Source organism: Crocodylus siamensis, chromosome 2 (genome assembly GCF_052110815.1).
Source record: "Crocodylus siamensis isolate JL-2025a chromosome 2, ASM5211081v1, whole genome shotgun sequence".
Classification (NCBI taxonomy): Eukaryota; Metazoa; Chordata; order Crocodylia; family Crocodylidae; genus Crocodylus; species Crocodylus siamensis.
In genome coordinates, this window is record NC_143396.1 from 196,855,739 (window position 1) to 196,877,118 (window position 21,380).

At 42.9% G+C, this 21,380-nt stretch overlaps 1 protein-coding gene across 2 annotated transcripts in view; it reads right to left on the reverse strand.

Moving 5' to 3' along the window:
* Positions 1–241: 241 nt before the first annotated feature.
* KIAA1549L (KIAA1549 like) overlaps positions 242–21,380 on the reverse strand; it is a 288,283-nt gene continuing 267,144 nt past the window's right edge. For both annotated transcript variants that reach the window (XM_090032777.1, XM_090032776.1), the window contains 3 exons: positions 19,007–19,155; positions 8,440–8,591; positions 242–4,593 (listed from right to left, as the gene is read on the reverse strand). In XM_090032777.1, coding sequence (XP_089888903.1) covers positions 4,312–4,593; positions 8,440–8,591; positions 19,007–19,155 — 583 coding nt within the window. In that variant the 3' untranslated portion in view covers positions 242–4,311. The remainder of the gene's footprint in view (positions 4,594–8,439; positions 8,592–19,006; positions 19,156–21,380) is intronic.

The window sequence follows — 21,380 nt, forward strand, 5'->3', positions numbered from 1 at the left end:
GTAGAAGTCATCATGCAAGAAGGGACCCACAGATCCTAGGCTGCATGATCTGTTTTAGTCTTGTCATTAGCCTGATCATGTTCTCTCCCCAACTGTTTTGAGGCCATTGGAAACCAATGAGAATGTTATACACACAAGGAATGTGAGGTCAGGCCTTTAATCAACTGAATCATCATTAGATGTAGCACTCAAGCTACTTGCATGTGGCAAGGATGCATAAAGTCAGCAACACAAAATGCGCTTGTGTTAATCTGCATTATCGTTACTGATTTCAGGTGCCCATACATTTCTGGGAACAGCAGACATCTATGATATGCACTTATTTAGATCATACATTTACATGTCTGTGCCAAAAATATATAAACACACAGAGATATACATACATACATTCTAAATAATCAAGCATCTTAACGTCCCAAATAAAAACCAGCAGAATAATCTCCTTGCCCCCAAAACCAAGGGTCAGGGCTTATTTTATTTGTCAGTAAAGCTACTTCTGTTCTTTCTGTTAACTTAGTTTAGAGCTCTTCCTCACATTTGCCTTTCTCCATACCACACTACACTTCTCTTTTTCACCTTTGCACAGTGATTCTGAATAAAGGATGATAATTGCTTAGGCTACAGTATATTCCCATCTCTGCAGAGGATATATGAATGCCATGCACTTTTATGGTGCTCCCACAAAATGATAAAAAACAAACACCAGTTATTGTTTCTACTCTCACTACTAATACCTCTCCCAAATCTAGATAATTAGTTTATCTAGGGAAAAAGAAGCTATGTTTCAAATACTGCCCTCTTATACCTTTAGAATTACTGTTCTACTATGCTTAATTACAGCAAAGCACATATATTAAAGACACCTATTACTGAGTGATTGTTTTCATTTGCAGATTACTTTACTAATGATTCATAAATCTAAAGACAGGACATTGATCAGTACATCAGAATTTTCTGTACAGAAAAGAAAGCTAAAACGGCATTTTCATGTTAACATATAACTGTTACAGAATGTTAGAAGTTTTGAATGCAGATGTTAGAAGTCACTTTCAGGCTAGGTCCTTCCCAGAAAAGATGGCATCACCACAGTTATAATGAGATCAGTGTTAACTGTATATAGGATAGACTTTCTTTTTTTGAAATTTGGGTTGAAAAACTATATTGCAGCCGTAGCCATACAAAATGTTTATTATATTACAAATTATTTGTACACTATATTGTTACTTCATCATTGCATTGTGCTCAGACAGCATAAATATTACAACATGATTTCTCTTTCCAGGAATGTCCTTTTTGTCTTCATATTACCTTATTTTTTAACTTTAAAAAAAAACATACTGGAGAAACATGTTACAGACAAGATAAAAAGCCATTATGAATGGAGAGATTAAAATTCCTCTGTGAATAAATTACATCACAGTGGTATTTAAAGTGATGAACTGGGGAATTTTCAACAGGTAGCACATTTCAAATACAATACTACACAGAAAAAACTTGAAACATCTAGCAAGTCTTCCCCAGCTGTCTGGGGCAAAGATAAGTTGATTTAACTCTGGAATCATAGTGCTGTCTCTCTAAAAGGAATTTAAGACTGAAATTAAAATCTTACATTTTGTTTAAAATGACACACAAAGCCCTTGTGTATATGGAATTTCTTAAATGTTTTATGGTCCAGTTTGACAAGACTTAGAAACATGCTTAACTTTAACCCCATGTATAGTGAATTCATTAGGACTACTCAATTGCTTAAAGTCAAGCAAGTGTGTAATTCTGCAAGACTGGTACCTAAGATTTTACTTCAATTGCATGTAATGGCTTGTCTACACAATAAACTGCACTGGGTTAAGTAAAGGAGTGATTTAAAAATTAATTTAAATCATTGCAAAAGGCAATGGATGTTTTAAAATAAAAATACATCTTCATGTCAAACACTAGTTTAACTACATTTCCGTAAAAAATTACACTGTATTGATGAAACCTGTTGTTGTAGACAAGGCTTAACAGACAACTTCTCTCCAGTGCCAGTGAATGCTGTTCCCACTGAAGCTGACAGGAACTATCCAGGTATATGGCAAGCTGAGGCTGACCCTATGTTTTTAAGCATTCATTTTTAAATGCAACATTTTCAGGCAGACAACAATTCAACACAAAAAGACATTTGGACGCCTTGTGTTACACAAATGAGATTGTATTAATTGGCTAACAGGAAACTGAGACAGCAGTGTATCGACTCATAGTTATGAGAGGCTGAGTTTCTTTGGTTCTTTATTCATTTGAGTTACCCAGCTGCCTATTTGTGTAGTCCAAGACTCAAATGCTAATATCCATCCATAAAGTTACTAACTTTTTTCTAGTTTTGCAATCGGTTTAATAGTAATTTCCTGTCTGCAGCAGATTGGTCACTTTTATAAATATACAGCATATATTTACACAGAGATTACAAAAATACATTTTATTTATATCTGATTTTTTTTAAAATAACAAAAATGAAATTTCACATTTGTTTAAAGAGCAACAAGCATTCCAAAAGGTTTTGCAATATTTAAGGTCTTGAGTAAGAGACATATCTGTATTCCAGAATAGCTGGAATGGGCTTTATTATTAATATTTTTTTGAAAAAATAGCTCTGCTTTAAAAGTTTGTGCTTCAGCAGTATCACCCTCCCCACTTTCCAATCTCTTTTTCCTTGTCCTCTCAAATGCTACAAAGCTAAACCAAGCTCCCTTTTTCACCTCCATAAAGACCAAAGAAACTCATTAGGAAAACACAAGGATCAAATAAAATAGCACATGTAATTGAGGCTAAGTAAATAAATTAATGGGATGAAGGACATCACCTTTAACTCCAATTGACATCAAACATGCCCAACACACCAGAGCCCCATAAAGTAACTTTAGTCCCCAACTCATTACTGAAGGAACTTGAAGTATTTTTCTTGATCTTCCACAATTTGGTATGACTGCAAAAGATGAATTACTGTCACATTCAGCAGTGAGGATTGATTTTTTTTTTTTGTGGAGGGTGGACTCATATATGCGGCATAACAGGTAATGGCATTTATCTTGCAAGGTACACAGTCCTCATAGGTTCAGTAAATACCCCCTTTTCACAGAACAACAGTATTTTTTAAAATCCACACACTTGTTTACTTATTTACACTTTCATGTAATCAGCAGGTCCTTTACATTCAGAGCTTCCTGTAGAGACTGAGATGTCTAGCTCTGCCACATCCATTGTTCCAGTGTAACCAAAGTCAATTATAGCTTCAGTTAGTACTTTCTGGCATCACTTCACTAAATGTCATTGTTCAAGACAGAGTACAAAGCACTGTGTGAAACAGAGGTTTCCTTGTAAAAGCAGGCATATTTGTTCTTCCAGGTTGGATAGGCTCACCCAAGGCTCTCAAATTTACTGGCTTCACATGCATTCAGAATGAAAAACTCTTGAATGTAGAGCAAACTCAAATAACCATTTTTCATTTGTAGGGTCCTGGAAGCTTTTAGCACCCCTTTCCTTTGTTAATTTCTTTCCCACCATACAGTATAGGCTCTTTTAATATTGAAAACACCTCTGTCATGCTACAGCAACTTTAATGAGCACTGTAACCACAAATTACCAAAACTATAATCAACTCTCTTCCCAGTCTTCTCTTGTTTCAGGCTTTTGTACTGTGAATAGGATGATGAGACTTAGGGCTATTTACAAGGTAAATTATTTATCTTACTTATTCACCTCATATTCTTTTGGTCTGAATGTGGCCTCTAGTAGAGAAGGACTGAGCTTGTTTCTCTGGCTTCAGCTCTCCTTATCAAGTGTTTTGTAATGGACTGTTAATTTGATCACTACTGTATAAGTTTTATGGCCTTCAGTTTACCCAGTACTACTGTATTGTTTTCTTTAATCAAAGAAAGAAAGTTTTGACATGCAGCCGTTATTTCAGACAGTTCCAATTCTGTGCCCCAATACTTTAATAAACTCTGCCATTACACAGATGTATGTTTAGTAGTATCTCTAGTAATGAAAGCCCACAGTCAAGAGCTAAGTGACAAACAGTTGCATACCATAAACTGAACTTAGCACTATTAAACAAACAGTTGCCTGGCAGCATCTCCTTAGCTGGCAAACAGAATGGGTATCTTCAAGTCCCGCTGTTCAGTTTCATTCTATTCCATAACAACAGAGTTGACTTTTCAGAAAAAGAAACATGCCATCACTTTGGCACAAGTCACAGCAAACTTTAAACCGAAAACTGAAGGACTTACTTCCTTGGCTACTGCAAGTTACGTGATACGAACATAGCACACAATGAGGTTACACCTGAAACTCAAACATATCTGTTTGTTTCTTGGCCAGTTTTGCAACCTCCTCTCTTATTGCCTTCACTAAAGCAGCTGTAGATATGTTGGTGAGAGGAGTGTCAGAAGGGTCATTTTCTGTTAGGCTCTGCTGAGAAGCTGCAGTAGAAGGTAAGGGAGCCTGTTCCAAACTGGGGTGCATGCTTGCAGGCTGACTGTATTGACGGTGAAGTCTTGAAGGAGAGTTATGTGGGTAGCGTGGCCGCGGATAAGCTTCTATGTAGCCTGGGAGTGGAACCTATAGATGATAACAATCACACAAAACATTTGATCTTCAGCTCACCTAGTAAGTACTCTAGTTCCCAGAAGAGCCCCACTAGATCAGTGTTATTTTATTAGCGCACATTTTTGCATGCACTGTTTCTGCAGAAAGATTGGTGGGTTCAGTAGTTCAGCTAGCCCAATCATATCAATAAACATTCATTGTACGGAGAAACACTGTACATATCAAATTGTGATCATCACTGCAGAACATAGAAGGATGCCTTGATGAAAGCAAGCCCATTATTTATTATTCTTTTTAATGGTTTGCATCAATGAAGTGAATGCCAAGACATTTCAGGAGACTAAAAGCCAACAGGAGGAAACAGGAGTTCACTGACCTGAAGCACCATTCCGTAGTGGTTAGGGCACCCTCCTGGGCTGGAGACAGACAGATTTCCATTCCCAGTTACAAAGCCTGTTCATGTATCACAGACCTTGGAGCAAGGGCTAGAACCCAGGACAACCTCCCTCAGAGATAACTGTCCTCCCCACAGGGGCTAGAAAGTCTTGTCTCTCACCATGTGCTCTTGCACTCACTCTCTCTGGTCTGAAGAATACCAAATTATTTTCTGTAAAGTGGAACAGGTTCAAGAGCAGGAGATCTCTTTCTCCAGTTAGAATGACCTATAATTTCATGGTTAGGTCATTCTGTTGTAGGTGGTTATAAAATCCCTAGCCAAGGTCAATGAGGGAATTGAAGTTGTATCTTCCACTTCCTGGGGGAAGGTTTTAGTTAAAAGAGGAATACTGGCTCCTCCCCTGGCCTTCCTTTCAAACAGTGGTTCTCAACCTTTTTTGTGCTGGGACCCATTTGTAAACATCAATGGCCAGTCCCAGCCCAGTGCCCCTCTCTCCTTACCCACTGCCTCCCACCCCCAGGTCCCAGCCTGGGGGTGGTCTGAAGAATATCGTATTATTTTCTGTAGAGTGGAACAGGTTCAAGAGCAGGAGATCTCTTTCCCCAGTTAGAATGATCTATAACTTCATGGTTAGGTCATTCTGTTGTAGGTGGTTATAAAATCATGGTGTGGGGGGGAGCTCCAAGCTGCCCCTTGCAGGCTGGCAGAGTTCCAGCCACAGTTTCCCACATTTTTCTCCTTTAAAGGAGAATCCGTTTTTAAAGTTTGTTCGTGACCCTTTCATATATTCTTGTTACCTACTTTTGGGTTGCAACCCACGGGTTAAGAAATCCTGCTTTAAAAGACATCAGCAGCCACCACTGCATATCGTATGAATTCCTGTCATTACATGTGCCCTGATACCAGGTTCTAGACCTCAGAGGGGTTAATGGAGGAATGACTCCATCCTGAGTCCTGAGAGGGCTTAGCATAAGCTAGATGCCAAGCTGTTCAGCCGTCAGCACTTCAGGACACAAAAAGAAGCACAACTGCAGGTACCTAGTGACCTTTCATGTTAAAAACTGAGATGCCCATGGACTTTAAGTACTTTCAGAGCTCAGTGACAGGTAAGGGAGATTTGTAATGATGACAGTTGTAGATTTCTAAATTCAGCTCGAGTCTTGTTTTTTTGGATTTGGGTTTAGATGCCTGCCCTTTTTAAACACTTTAAAAAATCTCACTGAACCCCTGTCCTGCATCTTCAGGTGCCTAAATACATATGGAAATCTGCCCTTCAGTCTTACTCATGTTCTGAAGGACTCATCTACTAAACAAGATTTAAAATCTGATTGGTATCAGTGCTTGCCTGAGTACTAGATGAAAGTGGTAATTATGAAGTCAAGAAGAAAAAAACCCGTTAGGTGATAATTATTTAACTGATCACATGGCAAATTTATGCAGCATAGGAAAAATCTACAACAAACCACTAGAGGCCACTATTTTACTTTTTTCATTCAACAAGCAACTTAATGATAATAGGACCAAATATATATTTGGTGGAGAAGGGAAAATGTAAATCTTCAAGTATTTCATGCATCATAGTAAATTGAACTTAAAATACAATTTGTTGGTGCCAGCTGTTGTGATTTTATGCATATTGGCATTTTTCTTAAAGCCTAGCTCTTGGAAAAATGGAAGTAGAGAATCTCATTTGTTTCATTTTTTTTAATAAAATTTTTAGCAGTCCTGGTAGTAGAGAGAAGCTTAAAAACATGACTTAAGCATGATCTAAAAGCTATGAAGAACTAGAAGGCAAATAGGCTCTCTAGTCTCATGACTTTTGCAGTCTGATCTTGAACATACAGACATGGATCTCTTTCCTAGTGACACTTTTCAAATGCAGGAGGCTAACAGGCACAAAAATCACTTGAGAGGAGGCAACATTCTTTGTGGAAAAGTGAGTATTTTATTTTTTACATTTTTTCCTCCTCCTCCTCTTTCCTCTACCCTGTAAGTGGCCTCACTTTCTAGGAGCCAGTTCATAACAGAGGCTATAGTCTTCACACCAGAAAAAAGTAGCTAAAAATTCTGTCAAGGAGGAATATCAGAGACTTCTCATCAGATATGCTCAGTTTACACATTAAAAAGTTGATTCCCTGCCAACAGCATTTCAAACTCAACTTCGCATCTGACAGTCAAATTGTGTTCTCTCCTTCTCAGGCATCAATAGCAGGGAGAAAGGTTTGGCAACGAAACGACAACCCCACCAACACTTGTGAATCCTAATCTTCTCTTGCAGAGTTTCAGAGGGCCAACTAACTGACCTTGCAACTGCAAATCACTAAACAAGACTGCTGATGCACAACAAAATACAGAAGCCACGTCCCTATGTGTTGATTTCAGCATTAATGGCAGGACTGAACCAAATGCAAACAAGCAGCATTTTAAAAAGGTTACTTTAAGGGATAGTGGGAAAGTCTTCAATGTCAGCAAAAAAGACTCTTTTCCCTGAAGTGTTTCTTTAAAAAAAAGGGCATCTGACAAAGGTTTCAATGGCTTCAAATGTAATAAAAAACTGACATTCAACTTCAGGGCTGAGTTATATTATTCTGGGATACAGCTGGGTCCTACTCACTACAAAGCTGTTAAATTACCCAGTTTGTGGACCATCACACTAAATATGACAGTCAGTTTGTACACATATGGGAAGGGGTATCAAACTCATCTGGCCCCAAGGGACAGATAACTGGTTCACAACCAGTCCATGGGCTAAATGAACAGTGCAGAGCCAGTTCCATGGGCAGACAGGGGGCATGGTCCACCTGCCCTGCATTCTAGTTCTGGTGCCCACTCCAGCCGATCCAGAATGCAAGCTACACACAACACTGAACCCAGAGTGGCTACCATGTGCAGCTCATGTCCTGGCCCAGCTGGAGCAAATGCCCATATGCAGCTCACATCCTTGACCAGTTGGAGCAAGTGTTGAGAGCACTGGATCCAGCATGGAGAGGAGGAGCTTGCAGTTGTTCCTAGACTGGCTCTGTGTGGGTGCCATGTGCAGCAAGGCGCATGCAGCACATGTCCTGGGCCCTGCACGCTGCATGTGACATGTTGGTTGAAACCTAGTGCCCACATATCTTTGACACTCCTCCTCTAGGGCATGGTTTAACCCTGTAACAATCTTAGCATACACATACAGACACTAATAAATCAACTTGTTTTACTTTCACTGAACAGTCACTCCATTCTTATTTTAAGCACCTTTTATCTATTTACATGCAGGGTTAACTGGGCTTTATTCAGAAATAGAAAAGTGTGTAAGTCATTCACAAGGAAATGTCCTGCTTCTTACCAGTAAGACAAATTAGTAAAGAAAGATATTTTGCCTCTTTCTCCCACTCCCATGTCACTCTTAATAATCCCATACACTGATCTCCCACTCCACCTCCGATTCAACTACAGAAAAAAACAAAGGTACTTACTGAGTCAGCCCACTGCCCTGGTAATTCATTCTCCCCAGCGTAGGGCATCCATGCTTGGTTTCTGTAGGCTGTGGGTGGGGTTGGGATAAAATAGCCTGTGAACCCAGGTCGGTTTGCTGCTGGGATGGCAAAAACGGCTGGCACCGTGTTTCCTGACAAGGAGGATGGAAACAATTACTGATTAGTAATCCTAGCCATCAGCGTAGAGATCAATAGAGAGCATGCTTCAAGTAACCAACCTGGGAAGTCAAGCACTGACTGGACAAAGTCATGGATGAACAGGCAGAGGTGTAGCCTCTGGTATCTCTGAACCAATGATGTTGGATGCCAGGGTGGGCAATGAATAGGGGATAGAGCTTTCTGGGTGAGTAGCTGAAAACCTCTGTAAACTCAAGACACTCCTCATTAGACTCAACACACCCTTCCATAACTTTTATGAATTTATTGGTGCCCCATTTCAAAGACTAACTTATTATAGTGCTTACCTCCTTGCAAAGAGACTGGGCAGTGGGGGTGGAGGAGCAGCTATGCAGGGACAGCCTGAGTCTGCACTTATCTGCTTATTTCCTCACATGCCACAGCACCCTCCTTGAGAATCACTACTCCAGATATACCCATTGCAATACTCTCCTGCTAAAGCAGTGGCCAGCAAGCTTTACCAGTCATGGCCTGGGACATCCTGTCTCTGGTCTAATGTAGGCCAGGTAGTTTGGCTGATGTGTCAGTGGCAGGAGGTCTCTCCTGCATGTGCACTGGGGCCAGAGAGCCGGAAGCTGCACCTGCACTCCTGCCACTTCTCTCAGTTCCCTGCTTCCTGAGTGGGGTACAAGCGCAACTTCCAGTGGGTGGGGAGATGGGCTGGGGACAGGCAGCTGAAAGTTGTACCCATGCTCCTGCCACCACCCCTCCCCCCACCCACCTCTCCACTATGGCACAGGTGCAGCTGAAAGCTGTGTCCATGCCACAACCTTAGGGAGGATAGTGCAAGGTAAGGGGAAGCAGTGGTGGCATGGGCCAGCCTCAGAGCAGCTCCTCACTATACAGCCCTGGTGAGGGCATGAGCAAGTCCTTCCAGCTCCTTGTCTGGATCTGGCCTGTATATTGTGGGCTGTATATTCTTGACCTCTGCTCTAAAGTGTCCACTCCTGCCACTGTCAGAGACAGGACACTGGGCTTGGTGGACCACTGGTCTGACCCAGTGAGGCAGTAATTATGCTCTGATGCTCCCTTTGTCAGAATGCTCAGGACACCAGACTGGAACACATCATTCCTATCAGCTGCATAGGATGTCTTTTAAAGACAGAGCATATTAGAGAAGTCATGACTGGATTCTGGAGATCAGGGCAAGGTATGCTTGCAAGGCTCTCTCAGGAACTGTGTGTAACAGTTGAGCAAAAGTGGGAGTGGTATAAATGGGTATGACAGATATAGCTGCTTCTTCCCTTCCTAGGTGGATTGATGGCCCAATGGAAAGGATAATTGGTGTCCATGCCCTAAGTTTGGCCATACTATCCCATGACCTGCCTTCAGTATCCATCTAGGGCATGGCATATATAATGGAACAGCATTACTTTTGTCCCTTCTTCATATTTGTCACACACTTTGCCTTTGTAAGTTTGTTAAGATTCAGGAGTATTCTCAGAACAACTTATTGCTATTAACACTATAAACCACTACAAAAGACTTGTTATGCTTGTAACCTTTTTATAATTTTAAAATACAGCTACCCTGGAACTTCACTGCTCTAATACCCACAAGCTTTCCCACAAGAATAGCAAGGCCCTCCCTGTTAAAGTATTTCAATAAAATAGCCAACATAAATTTAACTGGGTGGTGGAGGAAAGCAGAGAATAGGGGGAACAAGAAGTCAATTTGTATCAGAGGGCTAAATTCTCAGTGGGTTCAAGTCAACAAACTTTCACTGACCCCGGTGTAGCTTATTTTAGATATAAAAACTGCGGAGCTGATCCAGTCCAGTTCTGAACAGCATGTGGGCACAGAGTGTGACTGAGAAGCCTCTTGTTAGAACTTCATCATCACACTCTGGGGAGGTTGGAAATGATTATCCTTCCTGTAATGCGGTTCATCTGTATCGCTGCATATGGTTATATCCAGAGATGGCTCATCCCTGGGGCTCGTAAAAGTTCCTTTTGATGGGCAAACAGATTGAATGGAGTGTCAAGTATTTTAAAATATTCCCAGGATACATCCAACCTGTCTCAAAACCTTTTCAATCTCCCCCCTTCCATTTTTCAAATGAGAGAGGCTGCTACAATCTCATGTACTCACAGAAGCGTGACTAGGTGTGAGAAAGTGGGGCACCAGTTTAGATGGGTGCCAGAATGGCAGTCCCTGGGAAGCCCAGTTTATAGGGGTTGCTGCAGCCAGTGTGCAGAGACCCCCTTCTACAGCTACAGCAGCAGCTCGTGCTGCTGCAGCCAGAGTGCGATGAGTGTGCTGTAAGACTCTGCCCCCTACCCTTGCTCTCCAGTGCTCAACATTATACCCCACCCTCTGCCCCAGATACACTTCTCTGTACTCAGTTATGTTTGTCTGGACAAGGTATATATGCAAAGTTATCCAAAGAGCTCTGCATAACACAGCTGAGGTTATAAACATCTTCCAGTTTGAAGTCCTCTTGCCCTGTGAGATAACCTCTCTCCTTGGTTAGAGTGTGTTTAAACAGGAGAGCTAAGGACCAGCCTCATCTTCCTAACTTGGAACACCCACACCACTGCTGCACAGAGTTTATCAATGCCCCTTGTTCAACAGTGCACAGCACATCACTGCATTTTACCAGCTGTATTCCACTAAACCCTCAGAAAAATATTCATCTTTCCAAATGCTAAACAAACTATGTCCCTTGTATGTCTGGTGCATCTAGAAATGATGGGAAATGCCTTGAACTAGTGTTCAGGCATGTGTATTTCCTGCCAGGCCTACATGACATAGCAAACCTGACAGCTATTTGAATTTGCAAGATCCTACAAATATCAGAAACGTTAATTCTTATACTGTTGTTTGGAGATAGCCCCATAGCCTCAAAGCAATAACAGTACAACTGACAGCAATATCTGTACTGGTTTTGAGAGAGCAGTTTCAGTGTCTTTCTGATGCACGCTCAGAGATGGGGAGACTCAGGCAGTGCTTGCAACCTACATGGAAGTGTGAAAAGGCTGCATTTTGTCATTCTCCAGCTACCTCACAAACTCTGTATTTATACTGCACATCACAATCATGGTCCAGATTGTGGGAGTTGGATCCCTTGTCTCAGAGTCAAATGGCCTGGAACTGCGTGGCCTATGGAGGAGCGCTGAAGATACATTGCACCTCAGGCAAGTCCAAATGCCCTGGAATTGTCCTCTGGAAGTGTACACCTTTGGGGAAGGGAGCATATTATTAGGACTGGTGATTACTACCTGCATTTCTCTGACCCCACTCCAAGCCCAGGTATCAAGTTGTTGGACCCCTATCCCAAGGCTTCTCACCTCCATTTTACAAGCCCCTGCTCTGCCTGCCAGATGAGAGGAGGTGGGTGTTGCCAGCTGGGACCAGCAACGGGAAGACAGATGGTGCTGCTGGCCCCAGATGGAAGCACCCGCCTCCTATAATCCCATGCACAGATCAGGAGCCTGCCCGCACCCCTGGGAGGGCTATGGGGTGCGGGTCCCTGATCTGCCTGCTGGATGACAGGAGACAGGTGGCAGGAGGCCACCTGGGGCCAGCGGCAGCACTGATCTTCCTGGCGCTGGGTGCAGGCTGCACTCAGTGCCAGCTTGTCATCTAGCAGGCAGATCGGGGGCCCGCAGCCCCTGCAGCCCTCCCAAGGGTGCGGTGAGCCCATGATCTGCCTGCCTGCCACATTTTATGATTCCCCATTATAACCTATGGGTGAAATGGCAGAACAGCATTGAAACAGCAAAACAGTCTCAATAAAACAAAACTGAACTGTGCTTTCAAAACAAAACGAAACTTGAAACGAAACACTGTTCTATCAAAACGTTGAAATGGAAGTCAAAGCGGAACGGTACTGTTTCACACAGCCCTAGTCTGCAGAGGCTTGCCTGCTGCTCTACAATAAAAGTTGTTTAGTTCTTCTTCTTCATGTGTTTATTGAACCTGATGAGGGCACATACCCTAGTGACCCAGGCACATAGAAGTGGTTCTTGTGAACTACAGTGTACTTTATACTTTGACATTTTTAAAAGGGGTTGAGTCTATGTCTTTTCTACATCCATATATGCATCTCCTATCTTCTCCATTAAGAAGAGACTAGATCCTTCAATGACAGTATATTTATATAACAGTTTAGAGGACCAGGTTTTTATTTTTAGTAGTAAAGGCTGAATATGATGCAAATGACTGCCTAATACTTCTGACAAAGCTAAGAAAGGAATTGTTCAGAAAAATTAACAGAGCAATGCCTAATAAGCTTGCCTACTTCAAGACTCAGAATCTCAGTTTAAAATCTTTTAAATGCACAAAGCCAAATTTTTGCCATTCTTCCATAACAGGTATTTTTGTCAACAGGAAACTATTTCCTACTTTTTCCCTCTGGTACATCTTAGCCAGCTACTGTCAAAACACTATATCTCCTGGGTAAAATAACTGAATGGTTTATAAGGAAAAGTCATACTACAGGTTCTCAGCTACATTGTGCTTTTAAGGTATAGATGGTGGTATGGGGTTGTGTAGAGGGACAGAACCCAAATGAGCTCTGCAGTATTATGACAGCAGGTGCTATGCATCCCAAAATAAAGCGGGAGCTCAGCCACTGCATTACCTTTAGACAGTGTACAAGCACTGCTGGCGAATGTTGGGGAATAAGACCATAGCTCCCTGTCCCCTTTGGGAGAGCCAAGTGCCACCAACATGGCTAGATTGCTACACTGAGATTTTCATGCCCAGCTCAGGGATTTAGCCACATAAGTCAATAGGAGCTGTATAGTTAAATCCTACAGGCCGCTCTGAAAATCTCAGTGAGGTTATACATGTACTTAGGTTACAGCTCTTTGCACTACATTTACATTTCTTTATGCACTAAGCAGGGCCAAGCACTTTTCCCATGTGGACAATTTATGGTGCTACCATACAGTAAACCATGCACCTTCGTACACTTTGGGGCTGAAAGCCACAATGGAAGCAACCATGCACTTAAAATAGGAGTTTGAATGCTTTGGTCTATTAACAGCTAAGGTCTTATCCCCTCTGGAAAGAGTTTGCCAGTCTAGCCATACTGATACAGCAACAGTGGTAACACCATTCTGTGCACAAGCCACCGGAGACCCAGCTTTTGCAAGAATGATTTTCCTGACATAACATATCTACCTGAATTCAAGATGACCCCCTAATAGTTAGAGGCTATACATGGAAAAATTATAAAGCTTTCTACATTTTTCTATGTAACTAATCTAAGTATTGAATAGTCATCTTAAATTCATCCCCTCCCCTGCTGGCTGAGAAAGCATGGGCAGAGGGAAGGGCCAGATCCCCTCCCCTTGTCCCCCACTCAGCCCTTGCCCTCTCTACCTGCCCCCCTGCCCCTTGCCCTCCCTCCAGTTGCCCCCCTTTCCTGTTCCCCTGCTACATGTTCTTTGTTGCCTGCCCCCATTCCCCTGCTATCTGCCCCCTTGCCACTTGCCCCTCCTCAGTGCCTGCCCCCCAAACACTTGCCCCCACCTCCTTGCCACCTGCCCCCCCATCCCTGTGCCTACTCCTCCTTCCCCTCCCCCCCACCACTTACCTTTTGGGCAGCTCCAAATCTTGGGCAGTCAGCAGCGGCGGCGGCCCTGGTCCTGGACCAGGCGCAGCCCGGCCAGACAAAAGCAGTGGTGGCACTTCTGGGCCTAGCTGGATCAGGGCCGGAGCCGGAGCTGAAAATAAATGGGAGAGGGGGGCCAGAGCCAGAGCCAAAGCCAGAGCTACCGCCTGCCTCAGGGCAGTACTCAAATCTAAGATAAGGTTTTATTTCACCCATGTGGACTGTGGGAGGGGTGGAGGTGAAGAGGTGGAGCAACAACTCATCTTGGATTCAGTTAAATACAGTATTTAGACCAATTCCACCAACATAGTAAGCTATACTGGAAAGTTATTTTTTTTCCCTTTAGAAAACTTATTGTTGCACCTCTGTTGCTTACATTATCTTTCCTGCTGACTCCATAGATCCACCTCAGAATTCTCATCTCCATCACCTTCATCACATTCAAGCCTTTTTTCTTCATTACCAGAAACTCTGATTCATACACAATATTTGTCACCATCTTGTAGATTTTTTCTTTATTCTGCTCCTAACATCCTCATCTATTCCTCTATTTTCTTGCACCATGAACCCTAGACACTAGAACACATGATTGATTTGGACTAGTAATCCAGTACCGCAGATGTATGTGCTCATGTTGTCTGAAAAATGTGTACAACATTCTTCCCCACCCCCCCGGTGATGCATGAACTGTACCTTTTCTGTATGTTTCTCCATTTGCCCAAGCCCCTTCTCTTCTTGTTCTCTACTTTCTAAAAATCAAGGCCACATCACCCACCCAGAGGTATCCCTCCAGATATACAGACCTCACACAAGTAGGACTGGACTTACTACTGACCCTTGATGCACCCTAACCTTGATAAGGAAATCCTCCATCTCCCTGCATATGCTTCTAACATATTTTTGAGCATCTCTACATGCTTTGCATAAGAGTTACAGACTCCAGCTGCCAATTGTTCCCTCATGCAGCACTGCACAACATCACTTCTCTTGGTACACAGTGAGACATACTTTCCGTGTCAGTGAACACCGGGTTTTGTCTGAACTTTCCACTGGATGTCTCACTGTAAAATCAGGCCAATCGATTTCCTTAATATGAACACAAGCTGACTGTCACAATTTTTTTACTTCTCAATCTTTGATCAGAAACCTCTTCCCATAGTTTCATTATAGAGAGATAAAGTTTATGAATCACATAACTGCCACAGTTGTGCATCTCTCCTTTGTTCTGAAAAGCAGGCATCATGAAGCTCCTTCTCCACGCATCCAGAATCTTTTCATAATACATGATTTAACTAAAAAATACCATGAGATGACTTCTGCTTTCTCATCCTAGTGCTTTGCATGCCATTCTTGGTACCAAATTACCTCTCATATTATCACTTTAATAATATGTGTTATTAGTGATGATGACAGAACAAGGCAACCAACTGTGACTCAAACCCTTATTTCTTTTCAACGCCTAGCAGGAGTTAGTCTCAATGCAAGCAGAAGTGAAATTGAGGGAGAAAAATCATTGTTGTATCTCTCTGGAATAATTTTCCCCCAAAAATTTAACCCTTTCAGTTGTTGCCGTTTTTCAAAGGGAACAATGAGAAACTGCTTTATTTTACAACCAGCTTTCTTAGGTGACTTAATTACTACATAATTCAAGTACATCACAGTGGCTGCATCTACAAAAGATGCTTACTGCACAGCAGCTCACTACTAATGCGCAGTAGCATTGCCAGCCACAAACCATCAAGTGATGCTACTGCACAGTGGTAATGAGCTACTGTGCAGTAAGCATCACTAGGCAATCGTGCTGGGAAGCTACTGCACAGTAATGGTTATGCAAGCACTAAATGACTGCACAGTAATAACTGCACAGTGGACGGCTCATGTAGATATGCCCAGTGATACTGTAACAAACTTGGATTCAGAGTCAAAGTGGAGCTGAAAAATACTGCCTAGTTTTGTTGGCATTTTCACAATGGCAAAACTTTGGAAAGAGCAAAGAAGCAATTAAAAGTCAATCTTTCCTTGCTTTTGTTGGGTGTGTCAAATGTATTAAATTTTTACATAGATTATAAACAGCTTTGTGAGCAGACAAAGGGAATGTTAGTATTATTTGCCTTACAGTAATACAATGGCCCCAACTGAGACTGGGGTTCCATTTTGCAAGATACAAATACATAAGCTAAGACAGTCCCTTTCTCAAGAATTTATAATCGAAACAGAAAAGACACAAAGAATAGCAGGAGAAAAGGACTCAGAGGTAAAGTTGCTCATCCAAAGTTAAACAACAAGTCAGTGGCAAAGCTGGGAACAGAACTCTGTTCTGCCTTCTGACACTGTCCTCCTTCGGACAAGAAGTAAGCTGTTCCTAAGCTTTACTTTCAAACATTAGCAAGAGATTAAGGCTTTGGATTGATGTAACCTGCAACAGCTTTGAAAGGGGAAGGTAGAGTTGTCACTTCAGAGCACACTTCAGGTATCATACTATAGCTTACATCCTCATGCTCCTGTAGAGATAAAAGTGAGCCAAATTACTTTAACTTTAACTCTGAATGAAATAAGGTTCAAGTCGCCATGGTTTTGCTTGACTTATGTCTGAATGCTCTTATAGCAGAAAAAGAGTTACACCTAACAGTGCATACCAATTATCACTTGATAATATACAATAGATAACTGTTATGTCTGTCCATACTCTAAAAGAGTTGCTCTTGTCTAGTCTAGCAAAATGAAGGCTAAAAGAGAATAGGATTGTTCTCTGTAAATATAATAAAGAAGTTAAACTCCAGGGAGAGAAAAGAATCATTTAACCTGAAAGACAATGCTGGAGTAGAACAAATAAATAAAACCTGCCCATGAATATATTTAGATTGTAAATTAGAAGAAGCTTCCTAAACAACTGAGCAGAACAGAACAGTAAGGTTCCGCAATGGTTTCACAGAGGAAGAAGTAGGGGCAAAGAGAAAGAAGAAAAAAAAATATTTAAGTTGCAACTTGATCAATTTATAAAAAGGACTCTACGGGCATTTATACATGTGGTCGGGGAGGGGGTTTTCATAGTTTCATAGTCAGTAGGGTTGGAAGGGACCTGAGTAGATCATCAAGTCCGACTCCCTGCCATAGCAGGAAAGAGTACTGGGGTCAAACAGCCTCAGCAAGGTGATTGTTGAACCTTGTCTTAAAGACCGCCAGGGTAGAGGCCAGCACCCTCCGGGTCTTAAGTGCTTCCCCAACTATTCTCCTTAGCTCACTGAAGTCCACCCTCCTGAAATCTAGGGCTGCTGCCTTCCTGTAGGCCTTTGCCACCTTGCGCTGGATGGTGAATTCCAGCAGGTGATGATCACTGCCTCCCAGGTGGTTGAGCATCTGCAGCCCCTTCACCCTCGGCGGTGCTTTAGTTAGAGTGACTTTGAGACCCACTCTAATTAAAGCATCCAGTGTGTTACTTGTATCTGCATCTCCATGCTGAAAAATGGCAGTGGGGGCACTTTAACTAAAGTTTGTCAAACGAGCTTTGACAAACCATTTTCAGGGATGCTGATACACATGATGCTGAAGTCTGCTGGAGCACAGTAATTATCACACTCCAGAAGACTCAATTAATCGAGTCTGCTCCTAAATGCTGTAATTACAGCAGGTCAAAGCAGTCTCACTGCATGTGTATAGGCACCCTGTAATGTGGCTGTGATAGCAGGAGACTAGACTTGGGGAGTAGACAGAGGTGACAATTTTCACCTGATCTGGCCTCTGAAAGTGCTCTACAGCTGTAACCAAACAGAAGTGCACAGGTGCAAGGTGCTTAATAGGGCACAATCCTGTGAAAATCTAAACTCTCATTGCATGAGGGTTCAAATGAAGATGCTTCAAAACATAGCATCTACAGTAACTTGCATCTGCCTGCCTCCCATCCTCCGAGCTGTTTTCAGAATGCGAGGGGGGAAAGGGGGTGGGGGAAGTTCAGCCAGTGCTGGAGGGTGAGGTGGATGGACTGGAGTCCCTGCAGGATTGTGCTTAGGTGGGGAGGCTCCAATACACCCACCCCCCTCTCCCGTGCCAGCTGGGAAACCCTTAGAAGGAGCTCGCTCTGCTTCCTTTCCCTCCTCACGCCCTGAAAACTGTGCCCGGGCTGAGAGGGGGTAGGGGCCATTGGCTAGGGGAAATCAACTGCATGCTCGAAGCCAGCAGCTGGATTCCCCAATCCTCTCTCCCCCTTGGACCCACCTGTGAACTTTCATCCGGGGCATTGTCGCAACTCATAACACTTCCTGCAAAGCATTATGAGTTACAGTGGGGAGCTCCACTTCTTTCTGCCTGTGCCATTGATGAACCAGGTAAAACCCTTTCAGACCTATATTTCCTTTGCTAAAGCTTTTATTCACAGTAAAACTCCTATCTTCCAATCCAACTAAACACAACTTCTAATGTTTCTAATGTCATCACACAGGACTTCCTTACACTCTAAGCTAAGTAGTTACAGGAGGGACTGAGGACTACAGTACAGGAGCTAGCCACTGGCTAATTAATCCATTGCCTAATAAATCCATTGAGTCTGTGATCCTGTTTCTAAAAGTAGCCACTACCTGGTATTTCAAAAGAAAATAACTTGAATACCCACAGTACACCTACAGGACTGCATGTGATAAATGGGAAAGAAAGATGATCTTCGTGGACTTTTGTCAGTCCTTGAAGAATAAAACATTTAATTCTATCCTTCTCCATGACTACAAGTAATAATCTGTGCTTGTAATGTCACATAGCCTCATCTGTACATAATACAAACTGCACACTGATTTTTGTACCGCACATTTTTTTCACCTGAGTAGTTCAGAGCTGACTGATCCAATGGACCCACAGACACTGGGGCTCTTGAACTTGGAGCAAAAGATGTAGGATCATGATGTTGGGCTTGCTCAGTCACACTGGCTTCAGATATTCTTGTCTTACTGCCAATATCAGATGTCGACCTGTATACAAATTAAAATAAGAAACTGACCATTATGAATGATAGACAACTCCCTTAGCAACAGAGATGTTTTGACTGAAAGGGTGGCAGCATTGCAAACAAAAACTAGCAAGGAACTACTTATCTTTACTATGGCATTATAGGAAATTGGATGAATATCAAAGAGAAATTTCCTTTGCCTCGCCTACTTCTTCCAACAGTATGTTTTACATTAGAGCATTTACCCAACACTGCAAGAAAGATCCCACTGGCCTGCCACACGCAAACAATCTGGAGAACAATAAGTGACCAGGCTGGCTAAATGCAGTATACGTGGTGCAGTATTATAAGACCAAAGGCCAAATGCTGTGTGGTCTCTGCGTATGTCCATACCACTTCACTGGTGACCCTGAGGGCAATGTGAAGCAGCAGGCCCCAGCCACCCACTCCTGCTCCATACATGCCAAACATGTCAAAGCCAGAGAGCTTTTAAGAGCATTGGTAAGAGAGTTCCTCAAAGAAGCTTTGCTGACTCATTTCTGGGTTTGATGTGGAGTACGTGCAGGCACATTTCACGGCAGTGCTCTCAGGAACATTATGGAAATGGTATGGACATAGTCCTTACATTACTGTAGTGAACTGTTATCCCTTAGAAACACAAGGATCTTTTTATTATTTTTATGAAATTTAATGAATGAACAAGAATAAGCAAAGCAATGCTTGCCACCTTTCTTATTTTCTTTCTCTGTAGATAGGATATCATTGGCAACCAATCAGAAAACTCCCATTTGTTTCAGCATCCTAATGGTATTCTTCTGAAAACTCAGCAGAGTTTTGGGATTATAATTTGCCCCAGGTGATACTGTAAAGATACTGTAAAGTGTAGGACTAAGACCTCAAACAGGCATTCATTTTCAGTAATGGAAATTTCTGAGAAATTTCCACCACTAAAAGTATTTGAGAAAAGTCTTCAGCCTGAAACCATGCCTCTCCCCTGCTCCTTGCACATTCCTAAGACTGGGATGATCCTAGACTGGGTTAGGCATGGGGAGCAGTGGCTGCTCCACTCTTCCCAGTCCTGGGAGACTAGAGCAGTGGGGGATTCCTATTCTAGGATGTGGCTGGGGAACTCTGGCAGCCTCTCTGGTTCCTTCCCAGCAGGGCAACACCACCCACCCAACCTCCAGAATGGGGTCCCTAGTCTGTGGAGCAGACAGACAGAAGTGAGTAGTACGGCTGTGCAAAACACCATTGTTTCATTTCGACATTTCGAAGGGACAGTGTTTCATTTTGTCATTTTGTTTAATTTCAAAGCACTGTCCTGTTTCGTTTCCTCAAAATTGTTTTGCTGTTTCAACATTTCGCCCATAGGCTATAATGGGGAATCATGAAAATGCCTAAAACATTGTCATTTGTTACCTGATTCAGATGCAAATTGCAGGGATGGTAGCCCCTTCTGAAGGCATGCAGCCTGACAAGTTTTAAGGAGATAGGAGCAGAGGTTTCTCGGAGACTGCACCTCAAATTCTTGAAAGCAAAATTCGTGACACTTGTCAGCAGCAGCAGCAGCCTCCTGTCGTCTGGCACACAGATCTGGGGGCCCGCAGCCCCAGGAGGGCTGCAGAGGTGGGCAGGGCCCCAGATCTGCGTCAGATGACAGGAAGCTGCCGCTACCGCCTGGGACCAGCGCTGGGTGCAGCCCACACCCAGCACCAGGAAAGACTGATTGGCTCCACCCGCCACATGAAGCGCAGCCTGGCAGCGGGAGGCGGGGAGACCCAGGGCTGCACTCCCCACTGGGTTGAGCTACATGAGGCTGTGGACCCGCTTGGACTGCAGCCCGGGCTCTCCCCTGCCTCCCATCACCAGACTGCTTCAAAACTCAAAATGTTTTAAAACTTTCAAAACTTTTTGAGTCCTCATTTCATTTTGAAGCTGTTTTGATGCTTTTTGTTTCATTTCAATCTCACTGTTTTGAGCTTGAAACGCATCGAAACAGCTTTGAAACGAAACACTCAGCGAAATTTTGCACTGACTTAGTAAGCAGCTGCTCCTCTGCAGTGGGCCAAAACAGGAGGGCTCCAGGTGCCACCTTTGGATATGCTGCACATGGGGGAGCTCTAAGGCAGTTCCTGCAGTCCCATGCACAGGGCTGTGGGATGTGGCTCTCCAAGTTCCATGCAGGGAGAAGAAGATCAGCCCCCTCCACACCCCCACTACAGCACTTGGAGAGCTGTACATCCACTG